The 19,869-nt window shown below is 37.7% G+C and overlaps 2 protein-coding genes across 2 annotated transcripts; both read right to left on the reverse strand.

The window, feature by feature from the left end:
• Positions 1-4,114: 4,114 nt before the first annotated feature.
• Positions 4,115-6,486, reverse strand: LOC145116009 (ankyrin repeat family protein). The gene is made up of 4 exons (XM_079052375.1): positions 5,762-6,486; positions 4,932-5,673; positions 4,808-4,844; positions 4,115-4,737 (listed from the first exon to the last, which is right to left on the reverse strand). Exons 1-4 carry the CDS (start codon positions 6,201-6,203, stop codon positions 4,261-4,263), a joined length of 1,698 nt encoding a protein of 565 aa, XP_078908501.1. The 5' UTR covers positions 6,204-6,486; the 3' UTR covers positions 4,115-4,260.
• Positions 6,487-6,654: 168 nt separating this feature from the next.
• Positions 6,655-9,401, reverse strand: LOC145116010 (uncharacterized). Its single transcript, XM_079052376.1, has 7 exons — positions 8,221-9,401; positions 8,034-8,150; positions 7,762-7,940; positions 7,580-7,673; positions 7,323-7,400; positions 7,109-7,210; positions 6,655-6,994 (listed from the first exon to the last, which is right to left on the reverse strand). Exons 1-7 carry the CDS (start codon positions 8,695-8,697, stop codon positions 6,851-6,853), a joined length of 1,191 nt encoding a protein of 396 aa, XP_078908502.1. The 5' UTR covers positions 8,698-9,401; the 3' UTR covers positions 6,655-6,850.
• Between the last annotated feature and the right edge of the window lie 10,468 nt (positions 9,402-19,869).

A 19,869-nucleotide genomic window follows, 5' to 3' on the forward strand; every position in this document is an offset into this window, starting at 1 on the left:
AAGTAGAATGGAGCGTTAAATAAATTAAAATTAAAAAAAAATACAGGCTAATTTGATTGATTTTTATTCCATTGGGAGTAGTATTTTTCTTTGATGGAATGGAATGGAGTATTAGATTATAAGTGACAATAACAATATTTTCCAAGTCCAACAAAAAAAATAGTGTAAGTGGAGATAGTATGGCTAAGAGTCCTAACTATAAGATTAGGAGACCGTTTCCGTAAAAGACCTCTGACATAAAGAAATTAAAAAAAATGCATACAAATATATAAAAATAAAATAATAAGTTATTGTTAGTATTAATTTGTAAGTGCGCCCACACTATCATACATAAGAAATTTGCAAACAAAACATTAGCCCGAGATAAATAATACGGTGTTGTGTATCCAACTACAAAGACCGGTAAATGAAATAAATTTGCACACGAAGGGGGCAAAGAGACACCAAATAAAACATGGATAAATACACAAGAAGTAAGCCGAAAGCATATACTAGCTACTCATGTTAAAAGTAAATAGGAAAGCGTCAATAAGTATGTGGGAACCGGAAACCATGCATAAACAAAAAGGAAGTTAGACCTTAGACTACACTAATACTAATTTGCAACCCCTTATTCCAAACATCCACACTCTCCTGTCTATAGTCATGTCCTCTGAGAAGGCTAACTCCTTCATCCCTAACCTAGCATTATCTTCTCACTTCCTTGTCGGCCAACCTCTCCTCATTGCACCCTCGACCAAGATCGTCTCCACTTTCCTAATTATAGCAAATGGTTGTCTCTTATAGATATGTCCAAACTACTATAATCCTCCTTCCATCATTTTATCGATGATTGATGTCACATCCAATGAATTCATAGTTGTCATGTCCGACAACATGTCCAACAACGCCTTACCACATAATCACCGCAACATTCTCATTTCTGCAACACCCATCTTCCTCTCATTTTCCTTCTTAATCGGACAACATTCAGATTTATACAACAAAGTTAGCTTTATCTCCACCCTGCAGTACTTTCCTTTTAGTTTCAATGGCACCTTCTTGTCAAACAAAACTCATGTCGATGCCCTCCATTTTAACCATCCCACATTTATGTGGTGTGTAACGTCTTCATCAACACCTTCTTCCTTATGATTCATAGACCCTGGGTATTTGAAACTATCATTTATGAGTAAAACATGCTCATCGACGCACACTTCTATTCCTTCAGTGTTTGCTCCCCACTAAAACTACATCATATATATATATATATATATATATATATATACACACACACACACACACAGAGAGAGAGAGGAAATGACATAAATGCTCTACAATGTTTCTAAGGTTGGTCGATTCAGTCCCTAAATTTATTTTGTTGTTTTATATGGGCATAAAGTCAGAAGCGACCTGTCTTTTTAGTCACCATGACTTGTTTAGTAGGTTTTAGTGCCACATCTGCAAGATTTGCCCCCATCAACCATGACATGTGGGTTCTCTGGGTAGGACCAATTCCAATGTATTCGTTTCTTCAATGTTCAAAACAATAAGAGCACGCGTGGACTCCGGAAATCCCTTCCGATCACAAACCAAATTTCCACACAAAACCAATGAGAGCCTAATTGGCAGAAGTGGCAACGTCCTAGTGCATGCCAAAACCGTCCAGGACGGTGACGAAGGTTTCCGAGGACGGCGAAACTCCACTTTTCACTAAAAAGCTTATATCTTCAATGTCTTGCCCTGCAACTTCGTAAGCTTGTTTTTGACGTTTTTTACATCGTTTTTCCTTGTTTTTTACCCTAAAACACATCATACAAATATCATTAAAGTAGGTCCATTCTTCACATAAATTACTGCAATTATACTTATAAAAACAAAGAATAAAATCAAGTAAAATTGACCGATCACCTACTCCCTCCTCTCTTAGGCATAACCATATTGTAATAAGGATTAGGTCCGACCCAAAGGATTTGTCCCACCCCATCCTCCTTAGTCACAACCATATTGTATTTGGGATTTGTCCCTCCCCATCCTCCTTAGTGCCTTCTTCACTTCCTCACACTCAATCTTCGTGTGGGACAATCATTGGTGGTGTGATATTGCCCAACAATATCTTCAACAATTTTACCCCTAACCTAAAAAGTATTTGCGTTAAATAAAGAATTGAAGTATGTACCTCTTGTCCTTTTAATATCTTCTTCTTTCACTTGCACTTGAACTTGCACGTTGTCATCCTTAAATTTTAAAATTTTCTGACTATTTAAAATGCATATAGTATATATTTTAAACAACATAAATATAAGTTTATATGCAATTTAATTAGCGATATATATTTTATCTAATTAAAGTTTATTTTTGTAAAATACATTGAATTTTTTTTTAACTTAGTTTTCTAATTGTACATAACAAACAACAATTTTGAATGACTTATTCATTTCCTTCAAACCAGCCAAATATGATAATAATACCCAATCCATTATGTTCCTTTTTTTATTCCATTCTATCTTACCAAACATCCTCCAACAGAAACATAGTCAAAACTGCAAGATTGGTCCCTGTGGTATTAAAAAAACTTTGGATGGGGTCCAAAAAGTTTTTCACTTGTATAGAAGGTCCAAAATCAAGGTTTTTCTGAGTTTTTGGTCCAAAAAAACTTGAAATGACGGTTATACCCTTTTAATTTCTTTTTTATATTTTTAAAAATTTTCAAATATTATTTTAATTTAAAAATAAAAAGAAAAGAAAATAATTATCCCCAACCCTCTCTCTCTCTCTCTCTCTCTCTCTCTCTCTCTCTCTCTCTCTCTCTCTCTCTCTCTCTCTCTCTCTCTCTCTCTCTCTCTCTCGAAAATGCAAAGTGGGAGGGGACATGCTTCTTAGTTCTTCATTCATCCTCCATATTCTTCTTCAACGAATTAACACCTGTATCTTCATATTTCCTTCTTAACAAACATCTTTTGAAAATTGATTTCCAAAACCTAATCTTAATATGAATCGATTTCTGATGCGAAACCTAAACCTAAAATTGGTTTATGTATATGTACGGCTAACTAGATGAAATCATTTTCATATCTTCATCTTAAACCAAAATTATACAGATAGATATAGTGATGATGTATTTAAAACGAATTTCTTTTGATCTGGAAAAAGAAAAAGATGATCACTATGTCGGAACAACAACAAGAACGAAGACAAAAAAATACATTAAATCCAGAAATCGACATCAATCCACATTCAACGAATCCACACATATATGGGTTGTTTCGACGAATGCTTTGAGGATAGTTTGATGGGCGGTTAATGCTCCTCCACCACCGGAATCACCGAAGCTTGGATCTGAAGTTGTTGATGTGTCGTCGGTGGTGCTCGTCGATTCTCTGGAGGTTGGAGATCCATAGTGTATGTTCACTAGTAAGGACAACGTGTCCAGGTGCCTTAAATCGCTTGATGGACAGATCTAAAGCAGAAAGCCCTAAAGGAAGAACGATGGAGAAGACCTAGTTCATTACAGATCTAAGGTTGGTGGCATCGGATGCTAGGGTTTTTTCGACAAACATTACAGATCTTCACCCACCTTCACCATGAACACAAATTGCAGGTGGAGAAGACCATTTCATCGGTTCTTCACTTTTCTTGGAGAATAAACTTTGTTTTTGGATCTGCGTGGAGGGGAAAGAAAGGGGCACATCTTGGTTCTTAAACACTTCAAATCGATATCAATTCTAAAATTGAAAAACAATCACATTCATGTTTTCCCTTTTTCTTTTCCTGATTGTCAAGTTGAATTTAGAAGGGAAAACGAAGTTGAAGAGGGGAAACAAAGAACAACAAAACCATGGAGAGAGAGAGAGAGAGAGAGAGAGAGAGAGAGAGAGAGAGAGAGAGGATAATTATTTTCTTTTCTTTTTATTTTTAAATTAAAATAGTATTTGAAAAATTAAAAAAATATAAAAAAGAAATTAAAAGGATATAACCGTCATTTCAAGATTTTTTGGAACAAAAACTCAGAAAAACCTTGATTTTGGACCTTCTATGCAAGTGAAACTTTTTGGACCCTATCCAAAGTTTTTTGAATACCACAGGGACCAATCTTGCAGTTTCGTCCAGAAACATACGATCTTGGGTTTAAATCTTTAGTACAAAGTAGGAATTTGAATCAATATAAATTTTAAAATCTTTCCACATATTCGGAAGCATTAACTATTCCAAACCCACAAAAAAGAGGAAAGAATAGAAAGTGACATATACACTATAAGTCTATAACACTTATCAGAATGATCAGAAGGAAGAAGATGATGAGTGAGCTTGAGCTTGCTCCCTTTCTGCCACCATCATAAGCATCTCAAGGCGCTTATCAAACAGCAATGCACTTTCATCTCTTTCATCAAGCTCTCCTGCTTCAATTTCCAGCCACTTTTCACGCAAATCATCAAGAACATTCCCTTCTGTCATCTTCATTTCAGCTCCAGGAGCATTTGGAACAGTGGTTCGAAGTGATGAATCTCCTGAAGGTGGTGGCAAACTCAAAACCATTGCTCTAAACTCTCGTGTGTCTGCAAATGTCTCAAAATTGCATGCCATTATATCCAGACAATATTCCCTGATCTTCAAAACACCATACATGTCTGATAATATCAACCACTGACACAATTCTGCAGGAGGAATCATTTCTAGATGAGGTAGAACAGCATCAGCTACAGCTCGTTTAAGTGGAAATAACAAATATCTTGAAGCAGCATCAAACATTTCTTCAGCCTGTTGTATGAAATCGAACAAATTTCAATTCATAATCATCATTCATGAATGTTAGAATTTTAGAATGTACCTGATCAGGGTCTACATCCTTCAAACCATCTGTGTACCTGAGATCAAAACATATAAATATATATGTGTTTTTTTATAAGGTAATATTATAATGGAAAGGGGGAATGGAAGGTATTGACTCTTACATGTACTCGATCATTTTCTCGAAAGCTTCCATGGAAAGATCACGTTCTTCAAGAAGTGGAAGAGGGTAATTTGGTAAACCTTCTTTTCCTTCAAGGAAATCATCCATGCGGGAAAGTCTTGTTTTGAAGTATTCAGATCTTGAAGCTAAGATTATCTGGTGGCAACGAAAGATCTTGTCATCAACTTTTATACAAACATCTGCAAGATCATCTTCCAATGAAGTTAATTTCATTGACCCGATTCGTGAAACAGGATCATCATGCTCGTTGGTTGAATTAGCAAGAGATATTTGAAGAAGACGGGATAAAGCAGCAGGGAGACGATCATCTTCAGGAAGAGAAGTGCCCTGTAAGATATATCGTCTTTGTGAATTGTCGATATCTTGTAGGGCTTTATAATCTGCGTATTTTTGATGTCTCACTTCCTTTTCTATCACTTTTTGTAATGATTCACACTTCAAAACTTTGCATATTCTCACAAGATCTTCCATGTCGTCCACTGCAATCTCGAGTCTATCAGAGTAAAAGAAATGAATCAGGCTGTAGAATGCAGGATATGACAGTTTTTCTCGAGAGAATCTTATTTCCTTGCGACACCTCCAATCGTTCTGGAATTTGTTCTTGAGGTAGGGAGATCGAGCGCTCAAGATGACTCTATGAGCTTCGATAGGTCTTCCATGGAGATAGAACACAACATCTGGAGGAAAATAGCCCGGGCTGGATCCTCCATTAGACAAATCACCTAATCAAAGTACTTGGTCTGATCGATATTCAATTTGATTAACAACAAATCTTAATCAAACGTATAAAGATCAGATGTTTGTACGAACCTGTAAGCTGAGATTGACCATCCAATTGCTCTAGATTACCTATATTAGCGAGACACCCAAGAAAGGTTTCTCTCAAAGCTCCCTGCAACGGACCCAACGGCGGCGGCCGAGCTTCAAACGCCTTCAAGAGCTTCCTGACCTTCAAATTCAACGACGCGTAATGACATCTATCGCCATCAAAGGTGTGTTCGGAGCAAATTGCGCCGTTTTCCAGCAACATCCTGGCGGCGTCAAGATGCCCTGCTAAACAAGCGTAATACAGAGCCACTGAGTCCCACTGGTCGCGCGCGTTAACATTAACACCGGACTCCAATAGGTATTTCAACCGGTTGACGTCGCCGGCGCGTGAGGCTTCGAAAACATCGCCGTAAGGAACTTTTTTCAGTGGGACTGATGCCAAAAAGTCTTCTGGGCCGAGGTCAATGTCGTCCAAATCGGACATAATGATTACGATTTTGATTTTACAGATGCTAGTTGGGTCTGAACAAAGTGATGACGATGATGATGAAGATAAGAGTGTCGATTCATTGCGTAGTTAAAGATTGAAGATGGAGGCGGTTTTTGCGAAATCGCATTTCCTTTGTAATTGGAATACAATTAGGGTTTATCAATTGATTGAAGCGAGAAAGGGGTTACAGGAAGAAGATGATTCAGATGTTTATAAACCACAATATCCAAATGGATGACTCTTGTCCGAGTTTCTTTGAGTTCAACAAAACAAAATTTGGATTTTATTGAAGCATGCGAATCATAAATAAATTCTCTCTTGTTTCTTAACTTCTTTCAACAAAAATACAAAAACTTTGATGAAAAAAAATATTTTACGTTGTTATAGTAAATATTGAAACAATTAATGTTGGGCACAAACGTATATCCTCGTCATAACAACAATATTAATAAGAAGATTATATTAACTTAATAGAATCGTATTAGCAATGTTATAGGATCTTAAGGTAAATCCTTTTTTTTTGTCATGAAATAAGTTTTCTCATAAACATATTAATACAACCCAAAGAAACTGCCTAATTGGCATTTGTACTACAACATTTTCATGTATATATTTTAATTTTGTAACTTGCATCACAAATTTCAGCTATCAACTTCCACATTATTAGAATTTAGGCGTCTCAATCTCTGATCAAGTTCTGCCATTACAGCTGGTTCTTGCTTTTTCCTTTCCTTTGATATATTTATACTTGTGCTTGTCATAAACCCCACTTTATCAAACGCGGCCTACAAAAAATACCAAAACATCACGCACACTGACAGAACAGAACATGTTGTACTGCGTTTGACACGCATTGGATTAGACTGGAACTGATGTCAGTAGGACAAAAATTATCTTACCGTCAATAGATCATCCGGATCGAATAGATGATGAGTGGTATTTTGTATTACATTAATTACATCCCCAACATGGTGTGTTGTGAGCAACTCTTCTTCTTTCATCTGCAATGTTTTTAAGACTATTTCAGACATTTGACAAAAAAATCAAACATTTTTATAAAAAAAAAGTTGCAATTTTCAATTTTCATGGGATTGAGTACAAGTGTATCATCACCTTGAAGATAGCTAGAGCCACATTAAATAGAACTTTTGCTCCTTCGTAGAAGAGAACATCCCAAACTCGCAAGGTTGTCTGAATAAGTTTTGTAAGTAAGAAACCATTAGATATTTAGATACATAAACATGTATCTAAATTACAAAAAATAGCAACATACTTTATTCTTTTTACCAATATAGGCAATGTAGTTTATTTTTTACCCAAAATTGCAAAAATAAAGTATGTTGCTATTATCAGTAAAGAAATGTTACTACCTCTGAAGGCAGGCTCTTTGAAAAGAGGCAAAGAAACCACTCAGTGGCAACAAGGGAAACATCAAACTCAATGGCTTCTAAATGAGCATATATACTGCATGTTTAAGAATCTTGAAAGATTAAAAGCTGTAAACTTTAAAAAGAAAAAGACTATGAAGAATCTTGAAAGATGAAAATATTACCTTGGACACTTTTTTTTCAACAAATCTTTGAACACCCGTTGTTCTACATGGCAGCCTGTTAAGTTACTTGAATAACAATCATTGACTAGTACATTTTCCAAAAGAACTGCTAACATCCAAAAAGCATCTTCTTCGGTTTTCATCACAAGTAACAATAATGCAGCAACATAATTCAAACCCTGATTCAACATATGCATCATCTTTCATCATCTTAAACAAAGTAAAGGGATAATGGATTCAAAAAAAAACAAAAAGTTGAATTTTTTATTTACCTGACAATAACCAACATCAGAATCACGGAAAGAGTAACCAACAAGAACACGTCTCAAAGAAGCATGACCTTCGGGAGTGTCCAACCATGGATGACCAGGGAAAGTTCTAGGCAGATCCTGCAAGAGTGTCAAATGTCTAAAATACCCTTCAAGACAAAACAGAAAAATCTTCATATGTATAGCTTACATGATCGATCTGCTTAGTGGCAGGGGTGACTTTACCCTCAACAGCTATTATCAGATCATTGTAATAGCTATCAGGAACAGTCGATTTCTTCTTAGCAGCGCCAGATAAAGAAAACCAAACTTTAGGTCTCAAAACTGGAGGAATCCCCTTCCTTATTAGCTTCTTGAGGGTGATTGCATTCACTAAAACTGAAAATTTCAGGGATGCTTTAAGGGCAGAGGATACATCGGTTTGCAAATACCAATTTGCCCCTTTGCTGGCTTCTAATGACCACCAAACCCTACCTTGTTCCCTCACTTTCTCTCTCACTTCATTCAATATGTTTGCATCATCAACATTGCCTTCCACAGTAAACCCATAAAGATCTTGAAACTTTACTGTAATATTTGCCCTTCTAGCATGAATGCTTGGTCTCAAGATTGGGATTTGTGATTGAATCTCAAGCGACAAATCCCTCTTGCTTTGAGTTCCATACATTTCTTAAACGAGTGAGCGCAAATTACAACAATTATATAGATCTATCGAGGGAGAGGAATGATGGGTCTTGAAGAAGTTAGCGAATTGTGGAATACGCCATGGACTTAACAATCTAAAATATTCAAGAAATTTATGGGTTCTTTCAGGAAAGGTACAAAATACTCTATATAAGAAAGAAGATAGAGAAAGCTAACATGGGCATAATTAGATGATCTAAAGATCGAATCTATACAACCTAACTCCAAATGGGTGCTTGAGATAATTCGGATTCTTAAATACAAGACCCTAGAAGACCAAAAAACTGATGAAGATTCAGAATAGCAATAAAAAGATGGCAAGAAAGAAAAACCGAATTTAATCAAGATATAGTAAACAATCAAACTGCATAATGAAAATAAAAGATAGAAAAGAGAAAGAATAAAATGATAATCTTGAAATGAAGGTTTGACAATAGATAGAAGAGTTGGGGAAAGCCCTAATCTATTTAGGGTGTGAGTCGTTTGAATTGATGAAGAATGGGTGTCTGAAATCTTATCTTATTTTATTATAAAATTAGGGAAGAACTAACCGAGTAGTGGAAGTAGAAGAGATTTTCAAAGAGGTTGGTAAAGGTTAAGCCTTTAACTTGATAATTTTGATCGGAGGTAATGTTGGATGCTTGGATTGTTGGCGTCATAGTCTCATGGATGATAAGAGATTGGTGGTCCGTGGTTGGTAGGGCAGAGTGGAGCTCAAGTCTCTTACAAATTAATCTATAACGTTAAGAAAATTCAAATTACAAAAGAAAGATAGAAAACAATCAATTAAGGACGTTAACATAATTCAATTTTACTAAGAAATTAAACGGGCTAATCACAATTAAGTACGTTAACACAATTCAATCTCTAGATATTATTAAAAGAGAAACCTTATGACATCATCTAAATCAATCAGGGCCGTTGATTGTGTTTTTTTTATAGGTTTTACACCTTTAGATCAATTTGCTTACGTCACATTGATCAAACAAGAAGTCAATCCGTTTGTTTTGAAACCTTACGCGGTTCCTTAATGATTTTAAAGTTTCCAAAATCAAATTTCGTTTCCAATATTAATTTGCATCCGTTATATTAGGAAATTAAATGCAGTAATTGAATGAGAATAATACTTGATTTCTTTCCAAACTTACAACTACAAAATTGGTTCATTATTAATGTAAACCTTAAATTTAGGCTCTATTTTCATTCAAAAATTATTTTCAAATATATACGTTGAAATATCGGAAACTATTAATTTCAAACTTCAAAAATTTTGGATATTATTATGAACCAATACATTTTCAAGCATATATTCTATTTTAAGTTTAAATGAGATTTCAATTGATTACATGCTAATTTTCATCATATTGACTTGTATATAGATTCCAAACATTTTTAATAATCGATTTACAAAAACATTTTGTCATAATTCCTCCGCAGAAAACAAAAGCAAAAAAACTTCAACCTTCCCATCAGTTTGATTAGTCGAATAAGTGTATGTACTTCTTCCTTAATTCCTTTTAACCCCTTTAATCTATAAGTCAGACACTGTTTTCGAATTTATATGTTTTTACTCATTCGTATGGTTCTTTGTTAAATCCAACATATTCCAAACAGCCCCTGACTTCAAGAATCTCTTCATAATAGGTCCCGAAATTACCAATCAGCCCCCCTAAGCCTTCAAATCTTTTTCAAATTAAGTCCCAATAATTACCACGGAGCCTTCGTCTTCATAAATATTTATAAACTGAATCCGGAACTTACACTTATTAATTTATTTAAATAAACAGGGCGTTACAACTCTCCCCCACTTAAATTAGATTTCATCCTCGAAATCATTCCTTACCATTCCTTACACGCCCATCCATTCTAGTAACATGGTCACTATCCTGGGCACACCCTAGCCTTCCCAGGGTGGCTGTGATCAATCTTCGCAAAGCCCTAAAAGCTGCAGGCGAACTAATTTCCCCGCAACAAGATCACATCTACTCATCTGAATTCTGCTGTCTCGAGATGGTCTTTGCTGAATCCAATCCACTTGTCTCTCAGCTGCCTACTCATTTTCTGATAATTCAAGGTTCCCACTAGAAAATAGAATCACAGATTCACTTATCCCTTTGATTCACTTATACTTGGCCAAAACTCAGATAATCCCGCTGCAAGTGACTTGTCACTTCCCAGTCAACCAGCTATTCCGCTCATATATATAACCTAAAACACAATTATTATTACTACCCAAACGTTGAAACTGTCTGAATACTGAACTGCCTGAAGCAGTATGCTGCCACAAGGCTGCTCTCCAAAATCTAACGAGACCTCCTAGGTCTCAATTCGCTCGCCAATCACCTGAAATACCGGGTTCCGGCCCGGCCGCGGAGCCAAAGGGATCCCTACTTAGTCGACTCGCACGACTTCTGAACAAATCCTTCTCTGGAACTAGTTGCCACTGGTTATCATGTCATTGAGGCTCTAACAACCTGCTGATCCAACTGATCGGGTCCGTACATCGAATCCTGATATTACCAAACCACGGCTAAATGCGATTGCTACATGACCAATTGTAGCCTTATATAACAAGCAACCTTAAGCAATTCATTGCTTCCTCGGTCTCAAAACTGCAGTGGCGACCCTACAGTCTTATCACTGGCTCAACTAGATCTAATCCACCTAGATAATTCCGAAATTCCAATCCGTGGATTTCCATATCCTCACTGCTACATCCGAACTGGTGGGTACTATTGTTCTTTCCACGTCCTAACAACGCACTCACGCTATCTACCAACCTAGTGAATGCTACGGCTACACCTGCAGACTTACTATACTCCATCACTATCCGGCTGCTAGTGAATGCTACGGCTACTCCCGCAGACTTACAACACTCTAATACTATCTGGCTGCTAGTGAATGCTACGGCTACCACCGCAGACTTACAACACTCTATCACTATCCTCAAACCATACAGCCGCTTGGGCTGTCTTCCTTTCAAACGAGGATGCGAAACTTATCCCAGTTTCAAAACTGTTCCTACTTCTGAATCCTTGGATGATTCTCCCCCACTTTGATTTAACTAACGTCTTACGGCACACAATACTGGAAGGATTCTCAATCCTTCTTACCATTCTATGCCCAATCTGCTAAAAAAACACGTTTGCCATTGCTAGTGTTTCAATACTAGCCAGTCCAAAAGATCACACCACTTCCAAGAACCCGAATAGATCTCCGGTAATAACCCGCTAGACCCAGGAAGCTCTGAATCTCTATTGGAGACCTTGGAATCTCCCACTGCATCACGGCCTCTATCTTGGCCAGAATGACTAGAATACCTTTCTGATTGACAAGGTGACCAAGAAATTGCACCTCGCGCAACCAGATCTCACATTTGGAGTACCTTGCAAAAGGTCTCTCCCTCCTCAAAGTCTCTAGCACCTCCCTCAGGTGTTTCTCGTGCTGCTCCTCAGTCTTGGAATAAACCAAGATGACGATGTACTTTCCCAATCCCGTTCCCAAGCTCTAGAAGTCATACCATTCAGGGTCTTGCACCCCGAGATACTCATGATCTCCCTGCTATCATTCTACAGTATGTTCTGATAACTTACCTTCTTCATTTCCTCATCTGCTGCATATTGTGGTACCGTATAAGCTCTTTCCCGAGACTTGGCAGTGATCTCTTCCACAATCTCAGTCGCCTGGTGGAGATCTAACAACTCTTGCGCCAACTGCTGCGCCTCAATCGCCTGGGCTCACTCTGCCCAGAATCTGATCTAAAAGTCATCCCATGACATAGCATCAACCGCATCATCACTCAACTCACTACCAACCCCTTCCTATTAATCTCGTGCTCTATCCCTCAGGAGACATGAAGTAAGTCAGATCTTGTCTCCTTTTGAGACAACGTCTGGTACGAAAAGTGTTAGTGACATCTGCCAACCATCTGCTGCTAACAATGGGGTCCCTAACCCCCATGACAATCTGAAGCCTCACAAACTCTGAATTCCCGAAACATCAACGTACGGGTCTCTATCATGACCGCTATCTCAGTGCAGAATGCACTCGGCCTCTCATCACAAATCTCTATAATGCCCTCCTTGATCACACTGAGGATCACAGGAGTCTGGTCAATGATATTGCGCGTAATTCTCAGATGGAATGAACTCCCTCATCTGATCATCAATCTGCCCGACTCCAGAGTCTGAGCCTGATCCCTCGTCGACACCAGAACTACCATCTGGTCTACCAAATAGCGTCACTATACTCGGCAACATACCATCACTAACATCACAATACTCATCCAAACTCGAGGGATCTCACACACTACAAGTTCCTTGGGTTCATCTTAGCCTTCCTTGATTCGAGTACGGATCCTCTACTTTCAGTAGTACGGGCCCATACTACCTTCCACATCTATCCGTACTTTCCTCAAGTATTGCCTCGACTCCACCAAGTCCCTTCTACTACTTCTGCTGATCTCATGCTAATCTCATCCTAGGCTTGCCCTAGGGTAATCACCAACCCACTCTCCACCATCAGCTGCATAAGAAGTCCCTGCTTTCTTCCCCTAACTAGCTCGCGAATACTATTACATATTACTCAGACTAGATAATTCTTCGAATGAGAGATCCTACCCTACAACGGTTGGACTCAAACAAGAGCTGCGAAATAGAGCTAGACCTAACCTTCTAAAATTATTTAGTCCTTGCAATGTGTAACTTAACATATTCGTTTACTAGTTAGTGAAAGACAACTAGAACTCCTAAAAGCACAAAGCAAGCAGCATTCGGGCATTGAGTACACATAATCAAGCATATACTACTCTAGCTATCATACTGACTAATCTGTACTAGCATGCAGTTCTCAATAAGATGGTACACATATAACAGGCACATAAGGCATCCTCCCTAGATCCTTAGCCCTAAACTAGCATGCAGTTCTCATAAAGTTGATAATCATATCATAGCATAAACTTGTATGGGTAATTTGGGAGTACTTACTTGAGCTCGGCTGATTGCATGCACCACACCCTTTTTTCTTTTTCAAAACTTTTTTCTCTTTTTAAGTTTCTTTTTCAAAAATTCTTTTCGAAAAATGATTTACTAAGAAATTAAATGGGCTAATCACAAAAAGGAAGGAAATGGCTAAAGCAACACGCAAGATAATATGTTTTTTCTAATAGTTCTCTAATAAATAATTTTTTTTTCTAGCTATAACATTCTCATTCAATTTGTCAAATGTCTATTTATGGATATTGAAACATCCCAAAAATACAGTCTAAAAAAGTTCGTTTTAAATCATGAATAAAACCATATCTATCATTCAACATATAGAAATCATGAATCGTGTATCCCAAGAATATCTTAAGGTCTGTCAAATATATATCAGAGTATAAACATCCCAGGCTGAATAAATAGTGTGTGCACTGCAATCATCCCGTGCTCATTTTCTCTAAACCGCAGTACCTGAAACCAAAACTGAAAACCGTAAGCACGAAGCTTAGTGAGTCTCCCCAATCTACCACATACCATCTACACATAGCATGTAACTAGGAGATACGGGCCTCGCCCACACTCGTGGAGATACGGTCCACACCCACGCTCCGCTAGCTGGGAGATACGGGCCCCGCCCACACACCGCTATATAGGAGATACGGGCCTCGCCCACACTCCACTTTCTAAGAGATACGGGCCTTGCCCACACTCCGCTATCTAGGAGATACGGGCCTCGCCCACACTCCACTGTCTCTGAGGTACAGGCCCCGCCCATGCTCAGCTACTTCGGGATACGGGCCTCACCCACACTCGGCTATGATGAGGTACGGGCCTCGCCCACACTCAACTACTAAACCTAACATACAAGTATCACACAGACAACATGTAAAGCTAATCTACTGCTCATACATCATAATCAATTACTACTATGAGATACGGGCCCCGCCCACACTCGACTAATAAGAGATACGGGCCCCGCCCCTACTCAACTACTATGAGATGCGGGCCCCGCCCATACTCACTAATCATGAAAATACATACAAGCTCTAAACGAACAACAATATCACTAGCATATAAATATATACCATATCAGTTATCTATGAGATACGGGCCTCGCCCACACTCAGCTACTATGAGATTCGGGCCCCGCCCACACTCGCATTCCTAACAACATATACAAGCATCACACAGACAACAAGTATAACAATCCAATAATCTGACTGATATCTATACTTAGATAATAATGAGATACGGGCCCCGCCCACACTCAGCTACTAACGTATCACACATATACGGGCCGGCCTTGGTGCCTTAGACCCGTTCCTACTGGAAGAGGACTCACCTCGCACTGCTGAACTCCCGTAGACATAACCCCCAACTGCTGAATGATAGATTCTCGAACTGTTAATATCAAAACATCACCCAATTAATAATTGGGTTCCACTACATAACTATAAATACATACTTTGGATAATTACTACATTACCCCAAGCTTCGCTTATTCAAGCCCAAGGCCCAATCCAAAGGCCCAAAAGTCCAACTATGGCTTAAAGCCCAACATATGGCCCAATTTTCCAAATTGGGCCCAACCACTACATGGACTTCCCTTAAGGCCCAATTGTTCAGTCCAGTCCAACATGTCTCATTCTAAGGGCACAATATCATACAACCATCTAGGCCCAACTATGGCCCAACTTTCCAAATTGGGCCCAAACCCTCCTATGGGCCTTACCCTAAAGCCCATTAAATTGTTCTAGTCCATTTGCTTGTTCTTGGATGGCCCAACACAAAGCCCAAAACATCTAGGCCCAACAGTAGGCCCAACTCCAAACCCAACAAATTAGGGTTTTCACATGGAATGATGATTAGGGTTAAGTGTTTCTTACTTAACCCATTAAGAACTTAATCCATTAAGTCCTTTACTCTACTAGATAAATGATATGGAGAAATTGGGCTTAATACACAATCCAATCTCAATGGCCCAAAGGTGGATCCAATAAGTCTAAGGCCCAAATATTCACAATTAGGGTTTTCACCCAACCATGGCCCAATAGGCCCAAAATTAATCTTTAAGCCCATTAGGGTTTTGCTAGGTCCATTAGGATTTTCTTGCGGGGCACCACCCACTACCACCTCGGGTAGTGGTGGTCAATCGGCGGCACACGGCGGCGGCCACCACCTTGCGGTGGTGGTTACTATTATTTTTATTATTCATTGATAATCACAGTTACAAGGCTTAATCCAAAAATGAACACACATACACACAGCCACCCTAGCGGTGGCCGGCGGTGACCTTTCTTGCTTTTCCGGCTAGACTAACACACACTAAAAAGATTACATGCACACACACACACCCGCTATGAGGTCGCAAAGCAACTCCATCCACCCCTTAGTGGCCCACGCCGGCGACAACAACGTTCTCGGATGGCAGTGGCGGGGCCACAACTACTTCACGAAGGCAGCCACCACCTCACGGTGGTGGCGGTGGTTTCCTTTTTGCTCCCAATCATGCAGCGACGCACCAGCAAGCAGCACCCACAAACTGGCGATACATATCTTCAAAGGAAATAGCGGCAGCGGCATCGGTGGCGAAGGGATGTCGGAGAAAACGGCGACACACGTAGACCCAACAGTCACGCCATTGACTGCTCTCACACGGGAATAGAGGCTGCCACGCTCGGTGGCTCGACCCATCGGAAAAACGCAACAATGGTGACGACGACTGGAAAACTCGCACCCGGCGGTGGGAGTTGCTTTCTCAAACCACGATAGTAGCACCGACAGTCGAGCTTGTCATCGTTGGCAACAGAGGCGGCGGCTGAACAAGGCTTCTACGGTGATGACGGCGTCGGCTAACCCGACTGATCGGAACAGTGAACGAAGGGAGGGGGCGGCTGACTCCACACATGGCGGCTGAACTCTCCCATTAGGGTTAGGGTTCACATAAGGGTTATATACCCGGTGCCCCTCTAAACTTCTTTCCATAATGACATAATCGACCCCTCCTTCCCTCTTTTCTCTCAAAATGAGTCCATAATTTACCCATTTAACCCTGGCTTTGGAAATCTATTTCAATTTAAATCCAACATATTCCAAACAGCCCCTGACTTCAAGAATCTCTTCCTAATAGGTCCCGAAATTACCAATCAGCCCCCCTAAGCCTTCAAATCTTTTTCAAATTAAGTCCCAATAATTACCACAGAGCCCCCGTCTTCATAAATATTTATAAACTGAATCCGGAAATTACACTTATTAATTTATTTAAATAAACAGGGCGTTACAGATATTTTGAATTAAATTTTTTTCACATGTCATTTTATGAGTTTTTCTATTTTATTAAATTCCACATAATATTTTAATGTAATAATTGCTATAAATGTACTAATAAATGGATATTAATTTCATTAATAAACTTACCTTTTAATTTCAAAATTCCTAAAAATTAAAGCTCATTAGTTTCTTTTCATTATTTAAATCATCTGTTTAAATTTAAAAGATAAAAAACATTTCTATTATAATAATTCATTATTTTTCTTATTTTTTTATAAATTCAAAGTTCTCAAATATTTTGACATTTATATTTAACATTTTTTAAATTAACTCATGTAATCATGGGTCTCACAACTAATTTTATTATAAAACTAAGACTTATTTCGGTATAGAGAAATTAAATATCTTTTTATTTTTTCATCTTATCTCCTTTTCTATAAAGTTTAGATGGGGACAAATATAATAAAAATTAATTAATTTTATTAAATATGACACGTGTCACAATCTTAAATGTTAAATGTATAGGAATATAATAAAAAGAAAAAATATATAAGAATATTTGATTTCTCGTATTCTCTTCGGTACATTATGTAGAAATAAAATTGTATGACAAAAGAAATAACACATCATATATAAACTTAAAACTTTAAATCTAATCTAAATATACAAAACTAAATGTAATTGTATGATAAGAATAAATAATATAACATGTATAAATAATAAAGTTTTTATCAAAAACTCAAATACAATAGCATAATCATCCTTTCGAAGTCTATTATATATAGACAGTCGGAGCCCCCATTGGTTATCAATTTGTCCCAACTTAAACAACCCAAACGTTTTAAACATACGAAACCTACAATAATGACTAAGGGGTTGTTTGGCAGGATCTGAATTTTTAAGATCTAAATTTTTAAAAGGTCTGAATTTCTAAGAGGGTCTGAATTTTTAAGATCTGAATATTTAACATGTTGTTTGGTTGGGACCTCTGAATTTCTGTACTGAATTATAAAAATGACTGTTTACCCTCCGTATTATTTTATATTGAATGCAATGTTTATTTTTATAAAATAATCAAACCAATTCCTTCACTGGTTAAAAAAATATATAAACATCATACAAATTCAAAATTAAATATACAAAATTATGCAAAAATCTAAATAGAAACATTTTGGATGACATTGTTATAACTAAATAGATTTTTTTAAGTACAATGCTCTAATTGGAAGAGGTGAAAATATGATGCTATAATAGATAAATCAATAAAAGTACATTGCTATTTTCTCATTTACACATCACCACAAGTACAATAACCTTGTCTAGTGATTATGTGTGTTCCAAATCACTTATATGTGGAAGCTCATTGAAAACATCCCTATACAACCCATAAATCATTGCAGCCATGACACGTTCATTCAACAAAATGGAGGTGTTTTCTTGCCTTCACAAAGCTTATTTTTTCCCTGTAAAACGGGAAAAATATTCATTCACCAAAAACTAAAAACAAGGCACCAAAAGTTAAATTCAACACTAAACACATGAGAAAATTCCACAAAATTAAACAATAAGCATAAGAACATCTCATGCCAGATGCAAATTTGTAACCAAACATCATTACAATGGACTATTTATTTAGAGTTATATCACCATAAACCAATTGTTCATTAAATTTCTTGCAATTATGAAGTAATTTTGTATTCTTTGATAAAAAAAACTTTAACTTGCAGCTATAATGGAATCAAGCTTCTAGCAAGCATGTGCATAAGAATAGAGTAGAACAACCAAGGAATCACAATGGTGATGTGGCTGTTGAGCAACATTACAGTGACATTAGTCAAAAGGGGAGTCTGTCATAATTTGTAATGTTCTTGAACCCACCGATTCAAAACATCGCAGAAAACCCAAAATATGAACATTTAAAAACTCTGAATATTAAATCGATTTTAGATTTCACATCAGGAGAACAATTCGATTTAAAGAATGTGGAGTGATTTTAGAAACTTTGTACCTGACCAATGAAGGAGATCAGAGATCGCCTGGTAGAGACCGACGTGACGTTGTCAAGGGCTGAACCAGCGCTGGAGAGGGCGGTGCTTTCGAGTGTGGTACCAGCGATGTCGGAGCTTGGTGGAGACCGACGTTTTTGGTTTTTGATTTTCGACTTTAGGGCATAGAAAACGCTGGGAAGGCTGTTAGGACGAAACAAACGGGGAGAGGAGGCTGCTGGGACGTCGACGATCGGCTGGGCGGCGTCGTTTCAGGCGGCGTCGTCGGCGATGGGAACCAGGCGAAGGGAATCAGACGTGTACTGGGGAAGAAAACGCAAGAGGAAGACGCAAGAACAGGAGAAGAGGAGGCGGGTTATGTTCGACCGTGTGGTTCAGGGCAAAACAAGATGCGCGTTTCTTCTTTTTTTTTTTTTTAATTCAGACTTTGTTCCATATCTGAAAAATTAAGAGGTGTTTTTGATTTTAAGAGGTAAAAAATAAGACCCAAACAAACGATGTGAATCTGAATTTTTCAGACATTGCCTCTTAATTTTACAATTAAGAGGTAAACAAACGGGGCCTAAGTACAATAAAAAATCATTATAAAATAAAGGTATTTCTCATTAAGAAATACCATTTTTGCAGGTAATGTCTTTGAAATTGTCATTTCTTAATGAATTCATCACTAATAAATACTAATTTGTGCATCTGTTGCTACAAATTTTGTCATATTTTATTGACAGATATCACCATCATGACTATATTTTTGTTTGAAAAGTATGATTTATCGAACAACGAAAAAGGGTGTTGAAATAATGTCAAATTATCAAATCATAAGAGCTTGTAATCAATACTTTTAGATATATGAACATTGAACTGAGATCAATGTTTGTGATTAAGATTGAAAAATCGGTGTTT

Source organism: Lactuca virosa, chromosome 5, assembly GCF_052849685.1.
Source record: "Lactuca virosa cultivar CGN04683 chromosome 5, Lactuca_virosa_CGN04683_v6, whole genome shotgun sequence".
In the NCBI taxonomy this organism is placed as follows: domain Eukaryota; kingdom Viridiplantae; phylum Streptophyta; class Magnoliopsida; order Asterales; family Asteraceae; genus Lactuca; species Lactuca virosa.